Raw genomic sequence first — 26,527 nt, forward strand, 5'->3', positions numbered from 1 at the left:
CTTCCAATTCATTTGCTTTCCCAGTCCTCTCCACTTCCAAGTCCTACTGAGAGCATCTTACCACAGCATACAGTTGACCAAATATATTCACAATAGCTTTTTTTTTTTAATTTTCCCAGACAACCATCTGTTTCTTTCCCACATTTCGGTGATCAGATTATGAAAATCTGAGTATGAATTTTTTTCACACACAGCATCTCTCTCAAGACAACTTTACATCCTCTAAAAATGAGATTTTCAAATAATATATATATATATGCAAAAATGTGACAAATGGGAGACACATAAAATTTCAGTGGTAACCATATATTCACATGCCAGAATATATGAGACAGGGTAGTATAGTGGATAGAGTGTTAGAAGAGATAGGTTTGAATTCTATATCAGATTTTCATTAGATGAATGACCAAAAGCAAATAATTTATTAGTTTTAAAAACTGTGTTGAGAATTTTTATATTGCAAAGAATGCTCTCTCTTAGGAGGTAGATGATATCAAATCAATTCCAGGTTTTAGTGAAATGCTCAGTTTTAGAAGCTTCTAAAGATAAGGTGGAAATTGCCTCTTTAACTAATAGCAATTAATAAAAATAATAATAGTATTTATATTATGCCTACTATGTGATAGGCATTGTGCTAAGTGTTTTAAATATCTCTTTTTAGCCTCACAATAACTATAGGAGATAGGCACTATTGTTGTATCCATTTTACAGTTAGGGAAACTGAGGTAAACAGAACTCATATGACTTGTTCAGGGTCACCCACTTAGCAGGCATCCAAGGTTCTCTCAATCTTTCTGACTCCAGGCCCAGTTTCCCTGGTTCTAAATGTTGTTGTTGTTGCTGAGTCATTTCAATTGTTTCTGACTCTTCATGACTCCATCTGGGGTTTTCTTAGAAAAGATACTGGAGTAGTTTACCATTTCCTTCTCTAATCTAGATCATTTGACAGATGAGGAAATTGAGACAAAAAGGATTAAGTGACTTGCTCAGGGTCACACAGCTAGTAAGTGTCTGAGGTCACATTTGAATTCAGGAAGATGAGTTCTCATTCAACCTTGGCACTCTATTCACTAGGCCACCTAGATGCGTGTACTAAGCACATATGATATATTTCTGAAAGAACAGGAGACCAAATTATTATTAAAATATTGCATTTATATTGCACTTTACAATTCACAAAGCACTTGAGGCACATTATTTTATTTCATCTTCACCATGACTATGAGATAAGGAGGATAAGTACTGGTAGCTTCATTTTACTAATGAAGAAATTGTGCAATGCTTTAGCGACTTACCCAGTCAGGTCCTCTAATTCTAAAACCAATGTTTGTTTTTACCAAACTACAGCTGCCTAGTTTATCCCTCTACTTGAAAGTTAAAAACACTGAAATAAACAATAAGTGAATATCAATCTTACTTTATTCTCATAATTCTTAAATATGTTAGGCTGTCTAGGCTGTAGTGTATGCAAACACCATATACAAAGACAAGAAGTTTACAATTTAATACAATCATAATGATTCCAACATATTTTCAAAGGACAACTAGACAGTATTAATTTTGTTTTGAATTATAAACAGGTCAAAAGAAAGTTGGAGTTGAGGAGTGGGTGTCAAAGATATGAGGCAAAGATGCAAAATCATTGTGGGAACTAAATTTCTAAGATAAGTCCTTCTACTACTGGACAAACCTTATTAATTCACAATTATATACTGACACAAGACAGTCTGTCAACATTTATGGCCAAAATTTACAGATTATTGGGAAATTTTAATATTATGTGAAGGTATAATATTGATTTAGATTTTGCTTTATAGAAATTGTTTTTTTTTAATTGTTGCTATCAAAAGTAGAGCTATAACTTAGATAAGGATTTTTTTGTTTTATTTTTTTAAATCATTACTTTTTATTTTCAAAATATATACATTGATAATTTTTGACACTGATCCCTACAAAACCCTGTGTTCTAATTTTCTTCCCTCCTTTCACCACCTCCTCCAATAAGCAAGTGATCCAAAATATATTAAACATGTGCAATTCTTCTATACATATTTCCACAAATATGCTGCACAAGAAAAATCAGATCCAAAGAGAAAAAAAATTAAAAAGAAAATAAAATGCAAGCAAACAGCAACAAAAAGAGTGAAAATACTATGTTGTGGTCCACATTCAGTTCCCACTGTCCTCTCTCTGGGTGTAGATGTATCTCTTCAGAAAACCATTGGAACTGGTCTAATCAACTCATTGTTGACTAGAGCTACGACCATCAAAATTGATCATTGTATAATCCTGCTATTGCCATATATAATGATCTCCTGGTTGTGCTCATTTCACTTAGCATCATTTCATGTAAGTCTCTCCCAGCCTCTCTGAAATCATCCTGCTAGTTATTTCTTATAGAACAATAATATTCCATAACATTAATATACCATAACTTGTTCAGCCATTCTCCAAATGATGGGCATCCACTCAGTTTTCCAATTTCTTGCCACTACAAAAAGGCCTGACGCAAACATTTTTGCACACGTTGTTTCCTTTTCCTTATGATGTCTTTAGAATACAACCCCAGTAGAAACATTACTGAATCAAAGGTTATGCACAGTTTGATAGCCCTTTGGGGATAGTTCCATATTGCTCTCCAGAATGGTTGAATCAATTCAAAATTCCACCAACAATCCCCTCCAACATTTGTCATTATCTTTTCATGTCATTTTAACCAATCTGAAAGGTATGTAGTGGAACATCAGAGTTGTCTTAATTTGCATTTCTCTGATCAATAATGATTTGGAGCACCTTTTCAAATGACTAGAAATGGTTTTAATTTCCTCATCTGAAAATTGTTCATATCCTTTGATCATTTATCAATTGAAGAATGGCTTGAATTCTTATAAATTTGAGTCAATTCTCTATATGTTTTAGAAATGAGACCTTTATCAGAACCTTTAAATGTAAAAATTTTTTCCCAGTTTATTGCCTCCCGTGGACAAGGTTTTTTTTTTTTGTTGTTTGTTTGTTTTTTTGTTTTTTGTGATACTCACCTGTCTCAAAATGAGTATGTCTTTTTAAGAATATGTTTCTTCTTGATATCATGATCATTTCAATACACTTTCCCTTGTACCACATGGTGAAGTTGTGAATACTGTGTGTAAGGTCTCTTACCTTATTTTCCAGGTTTTTCTTTTTTTTTTTTTTTACTAAAATGCCAAGCATTCCTACTCTACTGCAGAGAGAATAAGCTGACCACATTGTTTGAATGCCAAATGTATGTTTGCCCAGAAAGATTATTTTATGGAAAACTCAAATATGGCAAACACTCACAAAGTAGTCAGAAAAAGACATACCAGGATACTCTCAAAGCCTTTCTTAAGAATTTTAGAATGGATTGTCTGACATGGAAGATATTGCCACAGGACCATTACCATGGCATGCCCTCATCAGAAAAAGTGCTGTAGTTTTTGATGAAAACAGAATTGAATTAGCTCAGAAGAAATGTGAGATGCACAAAATTCGAGAAGCCACTGCAAATGTTCACAAAGAATATCTGTGTCTGATCTGTAGGAGAGAATTCAGAGCTCATATCATGGTTTAATTAGTCACAATCAGACACATTGTAACTTGACTGTAACATAGTGATGTCATTTTGGTCCTCTTTGGAAACAAAGGAAACAACAACAAAACAACCTTCTACTAGATTAAAATCTTCCATGACAGTGTAATAAAACTGTTATCTACCCTCTTCAGATCTCTACAACATGAAATACACTAGTTTTTCTCAAAAAGGCAACAAAGCTGAGAATTCATTGTCCTGGGAAGGAACAATTTTCAAGGTCCAGAGTTTTGGATGTTAAGGCAATGATTATGACAAGTCCTGGATAAGACTAATCTGGTAAAGACTATTGGTTGAAGCCTCTCTTGAGCTCCTTAAAGAACAAAGCACTCATTACTAATAAACTAGAAAATATGTATCAGCATTTTAAAATGTTCCATTATGCCTTCTAATTTCCATTAATACATGGAGGAGGTCCCTGACATAAAGTCCAAAATAAGTATGAAAAAAAGAATAAACAGAAGAAAAGAACATTGTTACACAACTATCATATAGAAATGACACAAATCTAAAAAAAATAGAATAACTCCACATTATCTAAAATAAAAAACCTGAAAGTCAGAAACTTGCCACAACCCTACTGAAATTTCTGGAAGAAATTTAAGTAAAATCTCATAAATAATTACATAAATTAAATTAGATGTCTGGGGGAAAGGAGAGGAGAAAAAAGGACAAAAGAGAAGGGGGAGGAGAAGAGAAGAAAGGAGAGAAGATAAGAGAGTTCTAGAGAAAATAATTTAAATAATAACAATCTATTTTTTAAAAAGATGAAAAAGCTTACACAGATTATAAACTTCTTAAAATGAAATAAAAATTAGATAGATAAATGTTATGTAAAAGGAATATTAGAATATAATAGTAATGAAAAAGTCAGAAAATATGTCATCCCCTATCAAAAACTGACCTATAAAACAAATGAAAAAAAGATCACTATTTTTTATAGAAAGTTTTGTTTTATAGAAAGTTTTATTTTTTATAAGTTCAGAATTCATACACATACACACACAGATTATCTGAAACCTCAAGTATTTTAGTCTTACTATCAAATTTCAAGAATTTGTGCATAAAACTGACCAAATCTATTAGACGCAGAGAGTAAAGTGAAAATAGAAAGAATTCAATGATAATATAGAGTAAGAAATTTTAAAATGAAACATTATATTCAAAATCCCAAACTTCCAAATTAAAAAACAAAAACAAAATACTACAAATGGCCATAAAGAAAGAGTTCAAGTGCTGAAGTCATAACTAAGATCACACAAGATCTGAAGCAGCCCTGAATTTCGTGCATGATATATCTATTTTATTGCATTATTTTTCCTTAATAAAAGTGAGTTTTTGTTCGGTTCTGCACACATATATTGTATCTAGGATAAACTATAACTTATTTAACATGTATAAGATTGCCTGCCATTTAGGGGAGGTGGTGAAGAAAGGGAAGGGAAAAATCGGAACAGAAGTGAGTACAAGGGATAATGTTGTAAAAAATTGCACTGTCAATTAAAAAATCATAATAAAAAAAAACTTTAAAAAAAAGAGTTGGAAACAGATCATCCTTTTTGTCTCAAAAACAGTTAGGGTTGTGGTAGGATTAGCAAGTGCCTAAGAAAGGTGTAGTAGAGATATTATTAAAAAGAACAATTAATCTTTTACAAAAATTATCTTTAGCTGATTTTTTTTTTTTAGTAATAGTAAAAAACCCTTGTAACATTCATATCCAACAATTTGGTTAAGCCAAATAAAGTACGATATAGTGCTATAATTTTATATTAAACCATTAAAATGATGAAGAATACAAGGAAATATGAAGTGATGCAAAGTAAATTTAGTGAAAATCAAAAATAACATTCTCTGTGACTCTGTTTCCTCATCTTTAAAATGATCAGTAGTCCTCACAGCATGGTCTGTGGATCACTGAAATCTTTTCGGGAAGTCCAAAAGGTTAAAGTATTTTCACACTAATACTAAGATGTTATTTGTCTATTAACATATTTTTCCCTTTTCCAGCTATGTAACTATATGAAACTAGATATTCTTTCTAATTTCAACCAAAATGGCATGATAATAAATTGAATGCAAAGGCAGGTAAAAAAAAAAAAAGTGAGTTTTATTTATTAGTTCAATTCTTTTTAATTTTCAGTTTTATTTTCTTCTTTGATTTTCAAAATTCTTATTTTGATGTTTAATTGGGGATTTTTAATTTGTTCTCTCTCTAATTTTTAAAATTGCATCCCCAGTTAATTGATCTGTTCTTTCACTCTTTCTCTTTTTTAAAATCACTCTTCAGAAATATACATTTTCCCCTACATATTGCTTTGGTTGCATCTCACAAATTTCCTTATGTTGTCTCATTTTTGTCATTCTCTCTAATGAAATTATTGATTTTTTCTATGATTTGTTCTTTGATCCACTCATTCTTTGGAAATAGAATGCTTAGGTTCCATTAAATATTTAACCTATGTTTCCATTATTCTATGCAATTTCATTTCATTTATGGACCAAAAAGCATGCATTTAATGCTTCTGCTTTCCTGCACCTGTTAGGTTTTATGCCCTCATATATGGTCAAATTTTTTTTGAAGTTATCATGTATAATGGAGGGAAAGGGCATGCTCTTTTTATTCCTATTCATTTCCCTCTAGAGGTCTATCAGAACTTTTCTAAAATTTTATTGATCTCTTTAACTTCATTCTTATTTATTTTATGGTTAGATTTATCTAGGTCTGAGAGAAGTAAATTAAAGTCTTCCAAAAGTATACTTTTACTGCCTCTTTCCTCCAGTTACTCACTTCATCTTTCCTTCAAAAATCTGGATTCTATTTTATTTGGTGCAAATATGTTCAGTGTTGATAGTACTTCATTATCTTTTAGCAAGATGTAGTTCCTCTGAGTATCTTTTAATTAATTCTATGTTTGATTTTGCTTTGAGACAATGATTCCTATCATACCTTTTTGTTTGTTTGTTTGTTTCAGCTGAAGCATAAAAGATTCTTTTCTAATCTCTTATTTTAACTTTGTGTTCTTCAGTTTCAAGTGTGTTTCTTGGAAACATTTTGTTGGATTGTGTTTTCTAATCCATTCTGCTATTTTCTTATATTTTATGAATAAGTGCTCCCTGGGCAAAGTCACTATGATAGACTCATTCCTTTTAGAGCCACATTATGCCAGCTAGATAGAGAATCACAACTGAGATAGCTGAACTAGAAGCTATGTAAAGCATGTTGTTCCCCTGCTGTTATTAAGTAGGATCACTGAGGGTTTGCCATATCATTCGAAAACACCAAATCTTTTCAGTGATATAACACTCTCTGTTTCAAAGCATGCCTCAAAGTTCTCATATTATCCCAAAACGATGAAAGGGCATCTTAAGCATGCTAAAGGGGGCTGAAGTGCAGGGATTGAAAGTGATCCCAGATACACTGTATTCTACATATAATTGCATACACTGGAAATTGATTCATTTTAGGAAAGTATGTTATCATCCTATATGAATGTCCTTCCTAAAATGTGGTTCCTGGTACTGAAAAATATTGCAGATTTTTTTCTGCAAAATTTTTTCTGCAAAATTATGAGGCAGCATGATATAGTAAAAAGAACACTGCATTATGGAGTCAGAAAACCTGTGTTCAGAACTCTACTACTAACTATCCATATGACCTTACTACCTAAGTTTCCTCTCTGGACTCCAATTTCCACCTAAGGCTTGAATGAGATGTTCTTGAAGAATTTCTAATTGCCCAAAATCCCATAATCCTTTGACCAAGATACAAACCTATTTTCCAATTAATATCAACTCAACTCATTAACCAATATTCTTTGGGTTTAATAAGGAATGTCTACCTAACCATATTATCATCTGACCCATTTTTCTCTGTTTTGTCCATAAGACTATTAAATGCCTTCTCCAAGATGCAGATACTCTCTGGTTATTTTCTGCCCTACCAATCTTGTAACCAAATCCTATTTAAAAAAAAAAAAAAAGACGTTAATTTTTTATGACTGCTTGATGAAACAATACTAACTTCTGTTGGTCTCCACCTTCATTTCTAGGTGCTTTCAAACCATCTTTTAAGCCATGCATTCTGGTATTTTTTTCTAGGCATTGATATAAAGCTTATCATATATGATTTTCAGGAATCCTCCCTTCCCTTACTCACTACAAAACACTTTTGGAAAATAAGGACAATATTTTTCATTCATAAGTTTTAAGAAACTTCTTTCATGAACTTTACATCTCCTGCACTTATTAAGAGTAGTCAGGGGGCATCTAGGTGGTGCAGTGGATAGAGCAGCAGCCCTGGAATCAGGAGGACCTGAGTTCAAATCTTAAACACTTAGCACTTCCTAGCTGCATGATCCTGGACAAGTCATTTAACCCCAATTGCCTCAATTTAAAAAAAAAAAAAAAAGAGTAGTTCAGTACTTGATAATTAAACTCTTCGTTTGTCACAGAACCTCAGTTGTTTCAGAGGCTTCAGTGCATTCAAAGCAGCCAGCTCCAGCTATGTCACCTCTTAAATAACAACACAAAGTAAGCTTCTTGAGAGGAAAAGTCTCATTATTGTATGTCTATCCCCAGGGTTTAGTATAGTGCCCAGCACTTAGGTCCTTCCAAACTTGTTGATTGATTCGTTGATTGATTAACAATGAACCAAGTTCTTGAATTCAAATTAGCCTTCTCAATTTCAAATGTTTTTACTCCAATTGCAATAGAAAGCAGGTTCCTAAGTATTGGAAAAGAAATCATTTGAAAGATTGATTTAAACAAACTTACAATTAGGTGGCTTGTAAATAAAGTGTTAGGTTTGGACTAAAGGAAGACCTAATTCCAATATAGCCTCATCCTTAAAATGTATTATTCTAGGCAAGTCATTTATCTCTCTTTGCCTTAATTCACCAGAGAAGGAAATGCACCCCAGTATTTTTGCAAAGAGATCCCCAGGAACAGTATAGGTGCAATATGGCCCATAGGGCTAGGAAGAATTGGATACAATTAAGCAACAACTTGTATCAAAATAAGAACTCTAGGGGTTCTTAACTGGGGTACATGAATTTGAATTAAAAAAAAAGATTTTGGACTATATTTCAATATGATCTTATATAATTCTATGTATTTTATTTTGTGCATTTAAACACATTATTCTGAAAAATCTTTAGCTTTCACTAGACTCTCAAAAGGGTGAATGACAAAAAGAAGAGTTAAATCTTCTGCTTGAGATAGTAATGATCTTTTAAAAAGAAAAAAAATCATTTGACACCCCTCTAAGGAGTAGCTAATTTCATTTGGGTGAATGGTGGTTCAAAGACCTATTATTTCATTAATGTGAGAAACTCTTCTCCAACCCAAATCAGCATTTCCTTGTAATTTATAGCTTTATAAAAAGAGACTGGCTTGCCTGTGGTCACATAACTACTATGTTTCAATAGCAGGAATTAAATCCACATATTCCTAACTGCAAGATTAGCATTCTAACAACTATGCAAACTGTCCCTGCCCTTCTCCATCCCTGCCTCTGTCTTCTTTCTCTCTTCCTTTTTCTTGTCCTTCCCCTCTCCTCTATTATCTCTCAAACATACACCAATTAATAAAAATGATACTCCCCTTATAAAATTATCTTCAAAAGCTTGTAAACAGAGTCAATAAGGTATAAATGGCTAGAGAATTAAAAAAAAAAAAGAAAAAAAAAAAAAAAGACCTGGGTATTTACTAACAAATACTAGCTGCGTGACAAGAGTAAGAGAGTAGGAGCAGGGCAAAAATCACTTAACCTTTTAAGTGTCCTCAGGCAACTCTGTAAATCTTCAAGTTCACAGTCATCTGCATCAATAGAAGAAGTTACTTATTGAAAGCTCTTTATGACTATGTAACCACAAGTTTAAAACAGTATCTAAAGGATGACAATTATTAGAAAACAAAAATAACATAGTTAGTTCTTAAAGGTCATCACTCTACCAAATTAATTTTTTTAAAGATTTGGGTTTGCAACTAGGTCTCAGGCACAAGGTAAGTCTATACAACAAAACTAATTAATATTTATTACCTTAATTCTTACAAGAATTTGCTTGGTGTCTTACACACATATTTAGTGTTAAAGTTAAATGTTAAAAAATATTTAATGTTAAATTTAATGTTAAAAACTTACATCTGAATTAATTTTTAAAAGTATTATTTCTTTAAAAATATTTAATGTTAAAATTTTAATTTGATGTTAAAAAGCTATATTCAAATTAATAAAATATTTAATTTTTTAAAAACCTACATCTAAACTAATACAAATAGTATGACTTCTTAGCAAAGATTTAAGATTATATATTTAGAGTGACTAGAAGATGATAAGGTCAACAGAGTTGTTTGGGGGAACTATTACAATTTTTCTGGGTTGGTACATAAGGACTGACCCCTAAAACTGGGGGCCTTAGTAAGAAGACAAAAGAAGAAAGAAAAGATAGTCTAGACCAAATTCATTGGGCAAACATGCCCTATTGGTACACAGAAAAGATAGTACCAGTAGACTTTTTAAAGTGGTTTCTGGTCTGCAGGGCATTCTTTTTAAAATTGTAATTTCATTGCACCTGCATTTGCAAGCTTTCTCTACACATCTGTCCTGCAGAGACCAGGAGTATGGCAGAAGCAGATATTGAGGCCAATTTTGGAAACTGCAGAGTTTTCCACCTATGTGGATGAAAGCAGAATAAAAGAACAGAATTTACTGGGGGACTGTTGCACAAGGCCAGATATGGAGAGCTATAAAAATATCTGCTTTTCCTCCTGAATCCAAGTTGGCAACAATGACAGAATCTTTAACTTCCTCCATCAACTGTCTTTACTCCCTTTTTAATTCCCTTTCTGTATCTTCCTTTGTCTGCTCCCTCTCTTCCTTTCCTTCTTCTACACCAGCAGTTCTCAAGCTTTTTAGTCTTAAGACCCCTTTACCTTCTTAAAAATCATCGAGGACCCCTCAAAAAGCTTTTGTTTATACAAATTAGATCTATTTGCCTTTATTGTATTAGAAATTATGTCTTAGTAATAATAAAGAAATAGTTTTGATCTTGTGGATCTTAAAGGGTCTCAAGAACTCCATGGGATAATGGCTGCTTGGTGCAGTGGAAGGGGCATTGAATTTGGAGTCAGATGGGGTGGCTCTTGTACTCACTACATATTTGATTTTGGATATATCATATAATATCTCTAGGCTTCAGTTTCCTCATCTAAATTATCTCCAAGTTGCCTTAAAATTGTAGGAATATAGATTTAAAGCTCCAAGGGACATTAAGGATCATCTAAGAGTGTATGACTTGTCCAGGTTCATATAGGTCCCTAGTAGCAGGAGAAGAATTTGAAATCAAATGTTCCCGATTACAAGCTTAAACCCATTAAACCATTTGGCCTTCTGCCTCTAAATTTATGATCTTACCCTAAATGGAAAGGGATCCAAACTGTACTCTAGACTGGAAAGAAGTATTTGGGTTCATCTCTGCCCCTCATTACCGTTGTGATCTTTAACAAAAATCATCACCTATCTGCACTTCAGTTATTTTCTCTACCAAATAAAGGTGTTGATCTAAGATAACCTCTAAAATCTCTCAAAGTTCTAAAAATTTGGGATTCTGTAGACTCCTATTGGACCCATGGGAGCTAACAGGGGACATTTTTGTGTTCCAATGTCACTCAAAGGCATTGTCAGCCCTTTTGTATATGTGAGAGAAGGGAACAGGTGAAATCTCTTTTGGCCAAATTCCAGTCTCCCCTTTTCATGTTCCAGGGACTAGAAGGAAGATGAGTCTACTCCAACATAGGGGATGAAAGGTGCTCCTCCTGAAATGATAGGTCTTCGATTAGTGTCCTTGTTTCCAACCCAAAGCCATACATGGACCTGTCCAACCAGTGTCCCTTACCTCCACATCTACTGCACCTGCCTCGAGCTCACGTTCCAAACTCGGCTTTTGTATATGAATTGCAACCCGAGGGGGCCACTGCAGATCACATATTCAGGTTCTACTCTCTACGTTAATTTTCCTCTTCCCGCTTGTCAACAAAGCTGGAAGAAAAAAGGCTTTATGCAATTCTTCGAAGGCCTACCCTTCTTCCTTAAGCTGCGCCCCATTTCTCCGCGGATTTTGTATCACTGACTTTGCAGGATGCACGACTAGTCACACACATTCCTCCCCGCACCCAATCAAAATCACCCCCTCTCCAGTCAAAGGTATCGAAAAGCAATCTAGCCCCTGAAGGTTACCTACAACCTACATCCCACCAAGCAATAGCCCTTTCTGTTGCGAGCTCACTTCCTCCAAGCCAGAGCAAGCTACTGCCGGGATTTTGCTAGGGGACCTAGTGAGGACTGTGGGGTTTGAATGGGGACGGCGCCAGAAAGCAAGGGCTGCACTTTCCATAAGGCAGGAACTGTACATTTACTCCTCGAGTCCGAGAAGAGTCACTGCACTGCACACACACTTACATACATGCACACACACACGCACACACATCGCTGACATTCCTACAGGGTTAATTCAAGAAAAATGAAAAGGGGGAGTAGAAAGAAAAGGGCAGATGAGGACAATTTCCTCCTATTCTTGTTTTCTTGGTTAAGCGCGTTGGCAGAGTTCTGAACACACGCGTCAGTGTGTTTCCTCTCACTTGTGAATATTTTCTGGTTAATAGTGGACCAGTAGGTCACAACCCAGAACCAGCTCCTGCTCGATGCAGAAGCCTTAGTACTGGCAAGAGTCAACCGCTTTGTGTGCGATTGCCTTCATTTCGCATTCCTTTCAGGCCAGACTTAGGAGCACTGCCAGCCTAGAGGACCTAAGCGTACTGGGACCTGCAGCAGTTATAAGTGAGAGGCTGAAGGAGACTTGAGTCCGACGTCTGATTTTTTTTTTTTTTTTTCATCTGACTAGGCATTAATCTAGTCACAAGAGACTTGTAACGGACCAGCCAAAGGAATTCAGATTCGGCGTCTGACCCGACATCAAGGCCAAATTCAAAGGCAGTCAAGTGGCCGGCCGGAAAAACGCCTTTGATCTCTTCCAATGACTCCCTCCGTTTCTAGGCATATAGGCTATAGGTCCCAGAAAGGTACTTCTAGAATCTCTAGACAATATTTCTAATATTGTCTAATAAAATCCCGGAGAGAAGGTAGACAATTGCTCTACCCATTGAAGAGAATATTCTGAGAAAATGGGCCTGCCCAGGAAAGAAACAAGCGGATCCAAAGCTAACAGGAATCACTAATTTGAGTGATCTCTTGGATTTCCGACTTCATTAACTAATACACTCTCTCCCACTCCCTCCCTCTGTCTCCCTTTCCCTTCGTCTGCCTCTCCCTTCCTCCTTCTCTCTTCCTCCCCGCCCCCTTCCCCCCCCCCCCATGTAACGAATAGACGTTATCAAATCAAATTTATATTTTCATATTTACAGGAAGTCAAACATTTTGTCCTTTTTGTCCCTTTCCCACAAGAGAAACAGACTCCCTCCCAGCTCTGCATTCAAGTTGTGTCAGTTTAACGCAATTAAGAATATTATCTCTCCCCACCCTACCCCGGAACCAAAAACAAACAACAATTTCGCGGCGGTGATGGGGGTTGAGTTTGTTGAATGCCCAGAGCTTGGCTCTGCCCCGACGCAGAGATTGGCTTTTATGAGTGAGTTCCAGTTTAAAGGGCCGATTCCTAGTCTCTGAAAGAGATACAGGTAGAGCTGTGAAGCCAGAGGCGACCTGTCTGACCCTCAGGTGCAACCTAGAGGACCCCCAGTGAGCTGACCCAAACTGTTTGTGCCCTAGTCCCATCCGAGGCTTAATGGCTTGGCTGGTCCCCGGCCTCCGGTAATCATTCCATAAGGACTAGGTTTAAAGGGGGGAGTAAAGGAGGGCCTCCCAAGCTAGATTTGATTACGCATCACCACAGCCCTACCTCCTTCTTCCATACCATATGATAATATTAAATCTGGTTAAATGAAGAACATGAAAGTGTTCTCTGGATCTGATCCTGGGAAGAATGCCCCTTCCTAAGAGCATCACGGCTAAGAAGCATTTTGGCCATAAGCTGATAATCAGGTAGTGGTGGTCATACCCACACCCTTCAGACCTAGATGCTTAGAAAGCGTGTTATCATACAGGACGCCCATTAGGCACCGGTAATCCGCTATCCACGCATTTCAGCACCATTTGAATGTTAAGGAGATTTTTATTAATGGTTCATGAGCCGAAAAAGTCACAATTGACTCTGGGAGCAGATATTAACTAACAGTTTAAGACTGTGATGGGTGACTTTCTAATTTCAAGTAATCGCACCATTCCGCGATTAAGCCAGGAAACTGGGGCTCGGTCCAGGGGTTTGGGAAGCTGGAGTTCATTCAGCACCTTTCTGGAATAATCTCTAAGGAGCTCTTTTCTGGGCCTTTAAATGACTGAAGAGGGAAAGGAGGAGGAGGAAGAACGCAGGGAAGCGAGAGGTATGGGTAGCAAGCAGTTAGTTCTCTGGCTCTTGGAAAGGTCGGGAGGGGGAGGGGAAAAGCTTTGCTGATCACTTCACAATCAGTCCTAGAGGAAAGACAAAAAACAGCCCATCAACAAAAACCTTTCACTTCCACACCTGGCCAGTGGTCCGATATCGCGGTTTTGATTTTTGATTTAAGAAGTTGTCTGTTGGAAAATGTCTTCCAAAGATGCTAGGTAGACTGAGAATGAAATTCTTAATTCGAAAGGCACCCTCCAGACCCCGCCCAACGGCAAATTACCGCAGAGACAATAGGGTGCAATGGATTTCACCAGGTTCTTTCAACATCTTTTCTCTCTGTGGTGTTTTGTTTTGTTTTTTTAAGAAAAAGAAAAGTCATTCCAAAGTTTGACCTCTTCTTAGGATATTTTGCTGTGGGCTTCGTGTGTGTGTGTGTGTGTGTGTGTGTGTGTTTTCCCTTCCAAACTATTACAATAATAATTGAAGGTGAGGAGAATTGAGGACTAAAAGTGAGCGCTAGATCTCAAAACTATTCAAAATTTTCCCCGCCCCTCGCTCTTTCCAGGTTGGAAGGATTCAAAGATGCCTTCTCCCCGATAGTGGAGAAAGATTGTGCACCTGCATCCGATCTCATACCAAAGGGATTGGTTTTTGCAAATCTCCTTGAGTTTTATTTCATGATTTGTTTGGGCGTGGATAGCGAAGTCATTTGTTTCAAAATATAAGACACGAGTACTTTGAATAAAATGTGTATTTAATTTTCATTATACATAAGTGTGCATTTTTCCGCTCTCTCCTTTTCACTTTTTTGAGGGCATGGGCAAGTCATTGAATTCCCAATATCTATCTAGTACAGTGCCCTGGCACATAGTAGACACTTTAATAAATGTTTGCTGAATAAATGCATGAATGAATGAACGAATGAATGAATATACACTGCTGGCAGATTTTTGTTTTGAAAAGTAGGAAAATGTTTCGTTCGACACCGAGCCAGACTCCTTTTCCTCCTCAGTTACAGCTACCCAAGAAAACCCACTTTACTTCCCATTTCTTTTCAACTGCTGTCTTTAAAGAAACGGAATTGTCTACAATTCCAAACAGTTCTTCAATTTATTTTTCTCCGTATCAAAATAATACTTATTATTTTAAAGTCTCATAATGCTATTAATAGGCAGTTTTGAAGAAATGCTTTATGTAATCATGTACAATATGTCTCAATACACTAGAGTATTACAGTTTCACGCATAATATTAATTCTGTCAGATAAATCCTATAATCTGTGCAATTTCCAAACACAATACTGGAAAACAGGGATAGGTTTTGTTTGTTTTGGGTTTCTGGTTTTTTTTTTTCTTTTTTTTTTTTTCTTTCTTTCGAAGAAAGAAAGCTCCCTGTCTTCTGTATTACGGTCACCTAGTGGAGGAAATCGAGCCCCCAGAACGGATCATATTCCTTCAGCAAACTTCACTAACGGGATACGCTTGTGGTGAGGGGGTGGAGTGGAGGGGAGAAAGCAAAGAAGTTGGGGGAGCAGCAATTTTCAGGATTGGACAAAGTGAAGAAGAGAACGTATTCGGAGCTTGGGACTCATAATGGTGAGATGGAAAGGGTAAAGAAAGGAAATATATCTCTCCTTTTTCAGAGAAAGTCATAGAACGGATGTCGGAGCAGAGTTTGAAATAAGCCTCTTTTGCAAGGAGAGTCTCTTTTTCTGTTTTTGAACAACATCAGGTGACTGACTAGCTGCCAGTTGAGTGGATGTTGCCTCTCTGATTTTTCTGTTTGATTATTACACATCTCTGTGTGGAATAACCCACCACCTACTATGACTGGCTTTTACTTACACCTTCCTACATCTAACAAGGCTTAGATTCTAAAGAGACGTTCTCTCCCAGTGTAGAATGCGGGTTCAAGTACCAGATTTGACAATGCGTCGGATACGCGTGCCGGCTAGTACTTTTCTGGGGGGATGTGAAGAAAGGCACGTGACGTCCTCTCCCCTCCTCCCTACCCTTCCCGGCTTCCTCCCACCCTCTAACCCCCAATCCACCTCTCACCTACAGGCTTGCCATTCGAGAGCCCTGGTCTGAAGGCAGCCAGAGCGGAACTGCGGCGTTCCGAGTCAGCATAAATAAATCGTTTTAGGTCCACCGCCCATTGTGACGGCCAAGGAACTGCTCCCCGTAGTAGAATAGGACGGTGACGGTAGTATTGGGGAGCTAGACTGCTGATAGCCGCCCACTTAGGAGGACTGGAGCGGGGGCGGACCCCCAAGAAATTGCAAATGACTAAGCACATTCATGGGACTGAGAGAGGGCAAAAGAGATATCACGTTAAAAAACAAAACAAAACAAAACAAAACAAACAAAAAAATCCAGCCCACTGAAGACGTTCATAAAGAGCGGAGGGGGAAGGAGGAGAAGAGAGGAGTGGATCCCGGGCTACACTTTGGGTGTCGGTTGAAGCCCCCAACGGCTTCAACTAGCCTAGCTCAGCAAACAAAATACTCCCCAATTCAAAAACTAAAATCTCCTTAGTTTTCCTGCAAGTTTCTCTCCGGGGGAGAGCAAGGGTCTGGCAGTAGAGGTAGGGAAGAGCCCAGCCCAGCTGGGAGCAGCGTCTCTGTGCCACATCTGGCGGACGTGCCCCGGAGATTGCAAACTTTGAATGGAGTGAAGTTCTCTTCCTGTGGAGATGGAAGCCTGGCTCCCTTTGCTGCCCGGGTAGCTGCCACACCCCGCCGTCTGGCGTCTTCCCAGGAAAACCTGAAATACTAAAGCCAACCACTGTCCCTCCTCATCCCGCCAGACTCTCTCTCCCTTGATGTCCGAAAACTCCTTCAGTCGCTAGACATCCCCACCCCCACCCCCTTTCCCCTAACCCACAGTTTCTCGCTTGGGCCTTTTTTTAACTGGTGCAGTTAGCCATCCGGATCTACGCCGATCCTTAATTCCCCACCCAACTAAAGAGTGAGTGACAAATGCCAAAGACGATCAGCCTCCAAACTGCCCAGCTCCAAGTTCTGGTCAGTGAACGCATATTGCTCACCAGGCCTGTTGATCCAGTACTCATCTCCAGGTATGGGATCAATCGGATGGACCCCACCTTATGGGCTGGGCTTTAACCTTGCTCAGAAGCTGACTTGATGGGCCTCAGGTGGTGTCAGATAATGTGCATGTGCACTTGTTTCCGGGGCTGAGCTCTAATTTCCCAGAGAGCTGGTGGGTTCAAGGCCGAGAAGAATAGATGAGTGGGAAAGTTTTTAGATAGTATTTTCAGTCTAAGAAATAAAGAGAGAAAACACTGTCTTGGGTAAAGTAAAGACTAGATAGATATGGAGAGAAAAGGCCCAGACTTCATGTCCTTAGGGAATAAAGATTCCTGCAAGGAATCTATAGTCACAAGGGAAAAGGTTGAGGAACGAAACCTCATCTTTGAAGTCACATAAAAAGTTATCTGAATTTCCCTCTCCACCCTCTTTCTCCCTTTCTGGATCTTCCGCATAGCACCCCTTTCCCGGTCTGGACTTTCTCTTATCCTAAGAGAAGGACCAGGAGGAAGAGGCATAAAAAGCAAACAAGCGTTGATTCGGCTCTCGGCGAAAGTCACTCAGAAACTGAGGTTTCAGCTTCTAGGCCGGCTCCGCCAAACTTCTAGCAGGAGGAGGGGCAAAAAAGTATAGGAGTGAGAGGGAATTTTTCTAGAACCGGATCCCGCCCCTTCCCCAGCCCCCGTAGAGTAGTGTCCGGGGCGGAGGAAAGGAGGTGGGCCCAGTCTAGACTTCGATTTCTGCCCTGAGGCGCTCCTGGGTTGACGTTTGATTGCATTTCCCAGGTAACACTAAGTCTCCAGGGGAATCCTAGGTAGAGGAAATACGACATATAAGAAAGTAACCTTCTGAGATCTGGCATGGGGGAAGGGCAAAGGGAGGCGTTGAAAATAATTAGGACTGTTGTTATTGTTGTTTTTTAGCATTTTTCTAGTTCTCCATTCTCCTCCCCACCATCTTTCATCAGTTCCCTGCTGGGCCAAGACCCACAAGAGCTGAGATTTGTTCAGCAAGAAGTTCCTGAGTCTTCAAATAGCCAAAGAACACGCTTGCAGGTATCAGTGAAGATTGGAGAAATGCTCCGGAAGGAAAATCGTGATAGTTGGAAAACGGTGATTTGAGAGAAACTAAGAAAGTGTCCATATCTGAACTTCTAATCTGAAGATTTCAAAAGCAAGAACTTAATTGACTTGATTGAATTTCTTCTCTTATCTCTTGGCGAAGAAGCCCTCCCAAAGTGAAATACAAAGGACCAAGAATCATTAGCAAAGAAGATAATGCTTTAGTAAAACAAATCTTTGAAAACCAAACTACCTCCATCCTGCCCCCTCCAGGACAGTAGTTCTAAGGTTCTGTCTTTGCAGTCTGAAGAGAAGGGAGATTTAGTTTTTCCAGCGTTCTAACGCCGCAGAAATTGCTCTCTGAAGCCTCAGACGAAAACGCTATGTACGTACCAAGAACATTCGTTATTACTGAGATTTCTGTAATTAATATCAGACAACTATAAGCACCCTGCATGTCTTTAAACCAAATCTCTCTCCTTCCTAACTGTATCCTCTTTCTTCACTGCAAGGGATTTCCCTCTACGTTCTCATATTTGGTTGCACAAAGATGATGGGAAAATTGTCTTCTGAGGATGTTCTGCACCTTTCTTTTTATCTTTAACTTCAAATTTTTGTCAAGGACTACACTGACGCGTTTCTCATCAGTATATTCTCTCTCCTTCCCTTCTTCTCTCTCTCTCTCCCTGCCTCCTCCTTTTCTCTCCCCACTCCTGTTAGTTTTTGTCACTTTGTCTCTGTCTCCCTCTATTTCTCTGTCTCTGTTTCTACCTGTCTCTTGTTTCTCCTGCCTTTCTGCATTTCTGTCTCTTGACTGTCGCTATCTCTGCATCTATCAGTTGTCTCTTGCCTATCTTTATGTTTGTCTGTGTGTCTCTTCCCCCAAATCCTTCCAGGTCAACTTATAGAAAAAGGATACCAACATCCCGCCCTTTGTTGGGCATTCTAAAATGGAAAGCAATCGTAAGAACCCAGATATTCTTACGTGAATGAGAATCGTTTCTAATTTACTGAAGAATTAAGAATCTACCTGGACAACCATTAAAAAAAAAAAAAAAAAAAAAAAAAAAAAAAAGGAAACCTCACTGAATGGTCCCCCTTTCATTTCAGCATAAAGTACTACGGGAGAGACAATTATCCGTAACAGGTCCTGGAAAATTTCTCCATCAATTTTCAAGATTCAGAGTTGGAAGCAAACTAATGCATTTCCTTTAGCAGACAAAAAAAAAAAAAAAAAAAAAAAAAAAAGGCAAATGATTTATTAGGAAAGATCACACAGTGCTCAAAACAATTTGCATAACCAGAAAAAGAAAACTGGGTACAACCAAGTCAGTTTTAGGTGATATTATATGAAGGGGGAAATGATTGAAACTGGCAGTTGAATACTTTTCCTATAAAAGTACAGTTCTGGTTCATTTAAATGTGCTAATTTCAAGACAGAATACAAGGCTAAAATTAAAATAAAAGTTGATTATGCCTAGGGAATTGCTACCAACACTGCTGCAGTTCTGTCTTTTCTGCTGTTTTTGTAAAATGCAGGAAGACATGAAAAGGGACCTATTTTCTCAGCATTTTCTTTAAAGAAGAAAATCTGACCAGGGCACTTCATGTTCAACTGCTGAAATGATAGGTTTCAAAACTTTTCCAAAACTCTTTTGTTCGGACATCATTTCTGCCTGAATTGCTTTCAGATTCTGATTACACTCTCTGTTTACCGCAGAGTATTTTTTAGTAGTTTTAAGAAACAGCCCTTTAACCAAACAGCAAGCAGGAACAAGGAATTCTTGTCATTCTCCTCCCTACAAACCCCTCCTCCATCTTATACCCCCCACCAAAAAAAAAAAAATGGGGAATGATAACAAAAGGTTTTCTTGCACTTTTAGGATTTTTGACTCTCTCACATTCTCAGGCCTCTATTTTCACATCAGCTGGTATGATCAGTTTTCTGGCTTCAATAATCTTTTCATCATCCTAGATTCTTAGATTTAAAATAGAAAGCAGAAACAACACTAGCCTGTCAAATGCTCTGAGCTGGAAGTGTTGGGGGCCAGGAGAGAAGGAAGAGAATAGCAATTGATGGGATTTCCTTGGGCAATCCTCATGAAAAAGTCAGTCAGTCAAGAACCTTTATTGGAGGCCAGCTGTGTACAGAGCACTGTGTTAGGCACTGAAATATAACTAGTGATTTCAAATTTAAAAAAGCAAAAATATTTGCTGTTTTATTTCTGCCTCAAGTCATTTACTTTGGGAAATAGAGGTTCTATGTCAAGGTGTGGTTTCCCTTCCATAAGTCATTGTGTAAAATTAAAGGGAAGAAGACCCCAAATTGTGCTAGAACCATTTTAATGTAATTATACATATCTGCCAAATCCAAGAAAAAAAGGTTTATGCATATATATATATATATATATATATAATATATATCTTTTCCAGTTAACATCTGCAAGCATAAACAACAATGATCTCAGTTTAAATTCATCAGGGTCAGAGCAATTGACCAATGTCTTTGTGTATTTGTTTACTGATAGCTTTGCCACCAGTAAGTTATTAACAGATGAGCTAGTATCCTCTTGATTCTCTCCTCTCTGGCTCTCTCTCATTTTATTTTATTTTTCCATTCAGTGAAAGTTTGTTGTAAAAAGTTTCAGTGCAGTTCACCTCTGGCCAAAGGCAATCTTTTTAGATTCAGTTGCTCTGAATTTTGCTTATTATAATCTATTTAATCACAGAAGAACCCCTGCAGAGGCGGAGTTCAAGGTTGCATACAATACAGGAGATCACAGTTTTGAAGTCTAGCACAGATTAAAAACAACAGATGTACCATTTATATAAGACACACACTGATTGTCTCTTTAAAACTACATATTGACTCCTTATGAACATTATTTTTTTTTAAATAAAGTAGTGCATCTAGGACAATCAGTCGCACAATTCACACAGCCCTGAAAAGTTTTTTCAGTGCCAACTAACAGTTGGTCATGAAACGTGAATGAGCTTGAGAGAGACACTGTTCATTCCTAAGATTTAACCAAGATTGGCTAACACACTAGGAACCTCTGGTGAAGAAAGACACTACCCCCACCTTTCCTTGGGTTACTTTTGTTTGTATTTGGTTGACCACGGCTGGAATGTTTGTCCCCCATACTTTTAGAAACCAATAAAGAGCTAAATCTATTACATGGGTCATATGTAAATGAGTGGCCTTGTCCACTTTGGGTTGCTAGTTGATTTGCTCCTTTAAGGCCCTTCCTTCATTTTTCCTCCTATTTCTTCCCAGAGCTTTGATCAGAAGATGAATCTGAACATACTTTTGCCTAACTGTCTTTGTTCAACCAAGACCTGGCTAAAACTGGAATGTTCAGCCCATTATGTTAAAAAAAAAAAATCACCAGAAACAAAAGGGGAAGGGTATGCTCTACAGGTCTTCACAAAACCTGGAATTTCCACGAGGATGTCTGATCTTTATAATCCAAGCAGTCAGCATTGAAGTTCAGCTTCCAGGAGGCAGTTTGGTCCTTATAATCCAAGCAATCAGTGGTTGAGTTAAAACCCAAGCTTGAAGCTCCATAGCCCTGGGTGGTGAGAGAAGCTGTGGACTGATTGAGATGGCTGGTGACTGCATTGGTGCCCATGGGGCTGAGTGTGGCCCCTGGTCCAGGAAGCTGGTGATGCATAGGGGTCAAATAAGATCCGCAGTCCATACCCCCAAAATAGGAGGTTGAGCCAGCATATCCTTGACTATAACCTGAAGCCTGGGTGTAGGTCATGGGATAGGATCTCTGCATGCAGGAAGAGGAGGTGGAAAGGGGATCTGACAGAGGGGAGATGGAAGCTGGACTCCAGATGGATACAGGGGCACTGCTGCTGGAAATGGCTGGGACTGAGGTGCTAGAGGGGGGTGTGAACTGGCCACTGGTTCCACTCTCTGAGCTCACTTCTCTGACTGGAGAGCTCTTCTTTTTGGCAGGTCGAACTTTGTTTTGACCACCATTCTGTTGTTGCTGTTGTTGTTGGCGGCACTTGGCTCTTCGATTTTTAAACCATACCTTGAGAAGCAGGGGGAAAAAAAGAGAAACATAGGGGAAAGAATTCTTTTCAAAAGTTTTCCATGATAAACTCCACTCAAACGATGGGTGACCTAGGTCAAAACCTACCTACAAATAAGGTCAGAAAACAAACCCTCTTTGCAAGCCTCTAGATGTCAAGACTGGAGAATAAGTGGGATTTGAATACTACTCAAATTATCCACACAATGGAAAAAACTCATTAGCCTGTATATTTGTCCATCTATAGAGACTTCTTTTGTCCCCATGTACTAGAACTCATTTCCACTTCCAGAATGGGGCCACTTGGATATGGCTGAGACTTTTAAGAGAGCTACAAAAATCATGTGGCTGGAGATTGCCCTTAATCCTTAATACATAGGCCATATTGTATTAAAGAGCCTATTCGAACAAATACCAAACAGCAGCATTTTGTATTCCTATGTGGTTAATAACCATCTTTCACAATTCAGTTTAAATATTTATTTAGTCTCTACAATGCAAACATAAGGCTAGGTCCTGAAGAAGCTATAAAGAATGGGTCCTGTTCTCAGGGGGTCTGCCATCTAATACTTAGAGTCACAGAATTATAGAGGTGGAAGTTCATCTAGTGCAAAGTGGGCCTCTCACTTTACTTCTTTGCTAATGCCTCCAACAGGTAGGGACTCAGAGCAATTGCCTTTCCCCTTTTTGGAAAAGTGTCTACTAGGTTAGTCAGAGGTGACCATGATTCTCCAGTGAAGTGAGGGAGGAGTGAAGACTTGAATGAGCAGAGCCAACATAATTTTCAGAAGGGCCAAGTCAAGATTTCAGCTTTTTGGATTTAAATGTGTGAAACCTGAGCTGCTTTTACTGCTCAAAAAAAGGTATGGGTATTTCCAAGGCGATACTTGCATGGCCATTTGATGAGTTTCTTTGGTGAGTTAGGGTGATAAGAAATTATCACTATGTCAGATTTTGAAATGACACAGAATCTAGTTAATTTTCTCCTTTGTAAGTGGCTGAATTGAACATCCCTAAAATCTCACAGAAGGAAATATCCCTAAGAGCAGTATAAACTATTTTAATGTTAACAGCGCCCTAAAGTTCATTGCTAAAGGCAGTGGGTAGAAAAACCCATTTCTATCCATTAATTTCTCTTTATAGCAATTTCAGAAGGGTCAAAGTTTCACATACAACCTCCTCCTTAATTAAATTTTAAGAGGAAACTGCATTTTCTCTTCTTTCTTTGATTTGGAATCACAGTTCTAGGTTTAATCCTTCAGCAAAACTTGCCCTAGTTGAAGGGGAATTCCAGATTTGTAGGGTTTTTTTTTTTCTTTTCCCCCTCCAAGACACTAAGCCTCTACTGAGAAAGAGTATTTGCAGTTTGCTTCTTACCTAAACTAACTAGTATTGGGTGACATGCAGTAGTCTAGAAACCTCTTAAATTGTTAAACCTAGCTTTGTGAAATCAAAATAGAGCTGGAGAAAAGGGAGTGTTAGTGTTTTTAAGATGCTTTCTGTAGTAACCCTGAGCCACTTCAAACTATATATTCTGCAGTTTAGAGAGCCCTAGCTAATTCTGTGTAAATCATAGAAAGGTGAAAACAAGCTCTCAGTCAGCTCACTCTATTGAATAGATTTCTTATTTTCTGAAGATATCAAAATAGGCAGAAAGGTAAGAGGTCAGAGTTGTGCAATAAGATAAGGAAGGGGGATTGGGACAGGAAATGGCTCTGTGATTTCATTGATAGAGGGAATTCTATAGGAGAGAGAGCTCCTTCAAATTAGTGTGGTTTGCTACCTCTTCTGGAACTTATAGGCTCTGAAAATTACCCAGTATACTCAGAAATGAAGGGACTTGAACAGGGTCACACAGTCCATATGTGGAAGGGGTAGTGATTTCCTTACATCCTCATCTTTCTACTGTAGGTCAACCCACCACTCAGTACTGCTTCTCATTGTACACAATTAGATCAATTTAAAAACAAGAATAAGAACAATATTTCTATAGCTCTTCAAATAAAGAATAATGTCAGTGAATAGGTATGCAAGCTTTACTAGCCAGCAAGGATTCCAAGTTCTCCTAACCCCAGATCTGTATCCCAAAGAAACATGAAATCCTCTGGGTCTTTGCTTTCATTTTTTCACCCATCTTGCTTCAGTCATTGTACTTCAGGGACTTGGGAAAGATGAACTTGTGAACGGGGAGAAGAGGACTGAAAGAAATGGAAGGTGGAAGAAAAGGGGATTGGAAATGTTTTCTTTGTCAGAGAATGGATACAGAAGCTTATCTCCCCTTCTCTCCTTGTGGGAAGGGCCACTGGATCAAAGTATTGATATTATCCTGTGCCTCAAAGGATATCTGAACAAAAGTTTGTGGAATATTGGATGAAAGTTAGCAAAATGACAGAGAATGTCTTCAGGTGACACACAGTAGACTTAAGATAACAGATGGCAGCAGCACTTTCCCTACCTGCACTCTAGACTCAGGAAGGTTGATCTTCAGTGCTACTTCCTCCCGCATGAAAATATCTGGATATCGAGTCTTGGCAAACAGTGCCTCCAACACATCCAGTTGAGCTCGGGTAAAGGTGGTCCTCTCCCGCCTCTGTTTTCTGGGGGTTGCTACAGGACAAGAAGTTCATGACAGCTTTTAGAGGTATATAGTAGCCTCCCAAATATAGTGGGGGGGAGGGGAGAATGTTCCCTCAATCACCCTTTTAACCAACACCCTTCTCTAGCCAACAATCTGCTGAAACCAGTAGCCCCCTTCTTTTCCTCCCCATTGGCAACAACCTCATTAGAGAGACTCCTGGTGCCACTGCCACTCCTCAGAGCCTGCCAGTCCCCATTGTTCTAGCTCCCTCCCCTTTCCTCCCAGTTACAGATCCCATTAACCAGCAGTTTACATGCCGAGCTTTTGCCTTATAAGAAGAGGCTGCCTATGCCCTGCAGATTTATTCTCAGAGAACTCAAACTCAGGAAAATCAGGATGGTCTCTTGGCTGTACATATCAGAGAGAGGGAAAAAAAAATCCCTAAATAATAATTCAGGACAACATAAAGAATCAAGACAGGCAGCTCCTGTTCCCAGGTCAAGATCCCCTGGACGTCAAAAAATATCTGGCTTTCAGTTCCTGCCTGTTCACAGAATCACCTACCTGAAACTTCCTAAAATCTCCCTGTCCCAACTGGGTGTTAATAATATAAGCTTCAAAAGACTGAGAGTTTTACTTTTATTTTTAATTAAAATTTGAACCCAAAGAGGGAAAAATCAACACACCCTTTTACAATTCTGAGTAAATAGGCCTGCATAAAAATCCACATCTTAGCTAGGGGTTGGAACAAATGTGTTACTATTATATAGAATGGATGAGAAAGCTGAGAGGGAGGTGGGAAGAAATACGTAAAACAGAGAAGCCACAAAAAGAAGAACCAAGAAGGAGAGCAAAAAAGGGGTGAGGGGGCTATTTTTACTGAGTTTCAGAAGTCAGTGTACTTGGAGGGAGTGCGGCATAGAGTCAAGCATCCCTAACTTAAATTTTCAGTACTGGCTTTAATTGTTTGGAAAATATAGTCCAGCAAAATGAAACAGATGTATTTCAATTAGTGCAAATCAACCTTCTTCCTCCTTTTGTCTCATTTCCCTCTCTCCCAGATTCCAGGTCATCCCATGGTAGAGAGAAGAGAGGGTTGAGAGGACTGAAAAAGGTGCCCAGTCATTCAGTGGAAAGTTCAGAAGTAGTTTGCTTCATCTTTTTCATGAAGAGAAACAAACCCAAAGATTGGTGATATCTCGGAAGACAGTTCCCTTGTCAGTTTTGTACTGGTTGGAAGTAAGGAGGAAGGGGGAATGCAGCCATTCTTACCGGGATAGCCTACGGAGGGGTGAAGCAAGTCCATTCCAGAGGTAGTAAGACTCAGGCCATTTACTGCATAAGGTGGTTGCTTAAGATAAGACATCATGCTAAAGTTTGGAGGAGAAAAGTTGGCCAAAATGGAGACCTGGCAGTAAGGTCTCGATTCTTCAGGAGTTGTTGGATTCAGGGTCCCTGCTGGCTAGGCTTAAATCTGGTGTCTCTAAAGATGAAAACAAAGACAAATAGTAATAATTTTTAAAAGTCCTGGTTAACTGAGATGTCTAGTGCAGATCTTTTATCTCCAATGACAAGCTGGCGTGAGGTTCAGAGGTTAAAGGATCCTTTGGCTCTTAAAGGACCCCCAGGCCCCCAAGCTGCCTTTGGGACCAGAGGAGATGTGGATAAACATGTCTTCCCCACCCCCACTCTCAACTAAAAAAAAAAAGTTACACCCTAGAAAGTA

At 38.5% G+C, this 26,527-nt stretch overlaps 1 protein-coding gene and 1 long non-coding RNA gene across 2 annotated transcripts; both read right to left on the bottom strand.

Annotated features, from left to right (window-relative positions):
- Positions 1-8,159: 8,159 nt before the first annotated feature.
- On the bottom strand, positions 8,160-16,174 carry LOC116421135. The gene is made up of 4 exons (XR_004231439.1): positions 16,125-16,174; positions 11,503-11,645; positions 9,376-9,424; positions 8,160-8,330 (listed from the first exon to the last, which is right to left on the bottom strand). It is a non-coding gene; the product is annotated as an uncharacterized LOC116421135 (long non-coding RNA).
- Positions 16,175-20,773: 4,599 nt separating this feature from the next.
- On the bottom strand, positions 20,774-26,227 carry OTX2 (orthodenticle homeobox 2). The gene is made up of 3 exons (XM_012548390.2): positions 26,065-26,227; positions 24,679-24,845; positions 20,774-22,223 (listed from the first exon to the last, which is right to left on the bottom strand). The coding sequence occupies exons 1-3, from the start codon at positions 26,168-26,170 to the stop codon at positions 21,603-21,605; spliced, it is 894 nt and encodes a 297-aa protein (XP_012403844.1). The 5' UTR covers positions 26,171-26,227; the 3' UTR covers positions 20,774-21,602.
- Positions 26,228-26,527: the final 300 nt, after the last annotated feature.

This window comes from Sarcophilus harrisii, chromosome 2, assembly GCF_902635505.1.
Source record: "Sarcophilus harrisii chromosome 2, mSarHar1.11, whole genome shotgun sequence".
Classification (NCBI taxonomy): domain Eukaryota; kingdom Metazoa; phylum Chordata; class Mammalia; order Dasyuromorphia; family Dasyuridae; genus Sarcophilus; species Sarcophilus harrisii.

Bases quoted from the DNA above. Each gene is read 5' to 3' on its own strand.
- OTX2 (XM_012548390.2), bottom strand. From the start codon at position 26,170: ATGATGTCTTATCTTAAGCAACCACCTTATGCAGTAAATGGCCTGAGT. The intron at 24,846-26,064 runs GCTGCATTCCCC...AGCTGTCATGAA, and splicing joins AGGCTATCCCGGTAAGAATG to CTTCTTGTCCTGTAGCAACC. The intron at 22,224-24,678 runs GTAGGGAAAGTG...CTGCTTCTCAAG, and splicing joins TTCCTGAGTCTAGAGTGCAG to GTATGGTTTAAAAATCGAAG.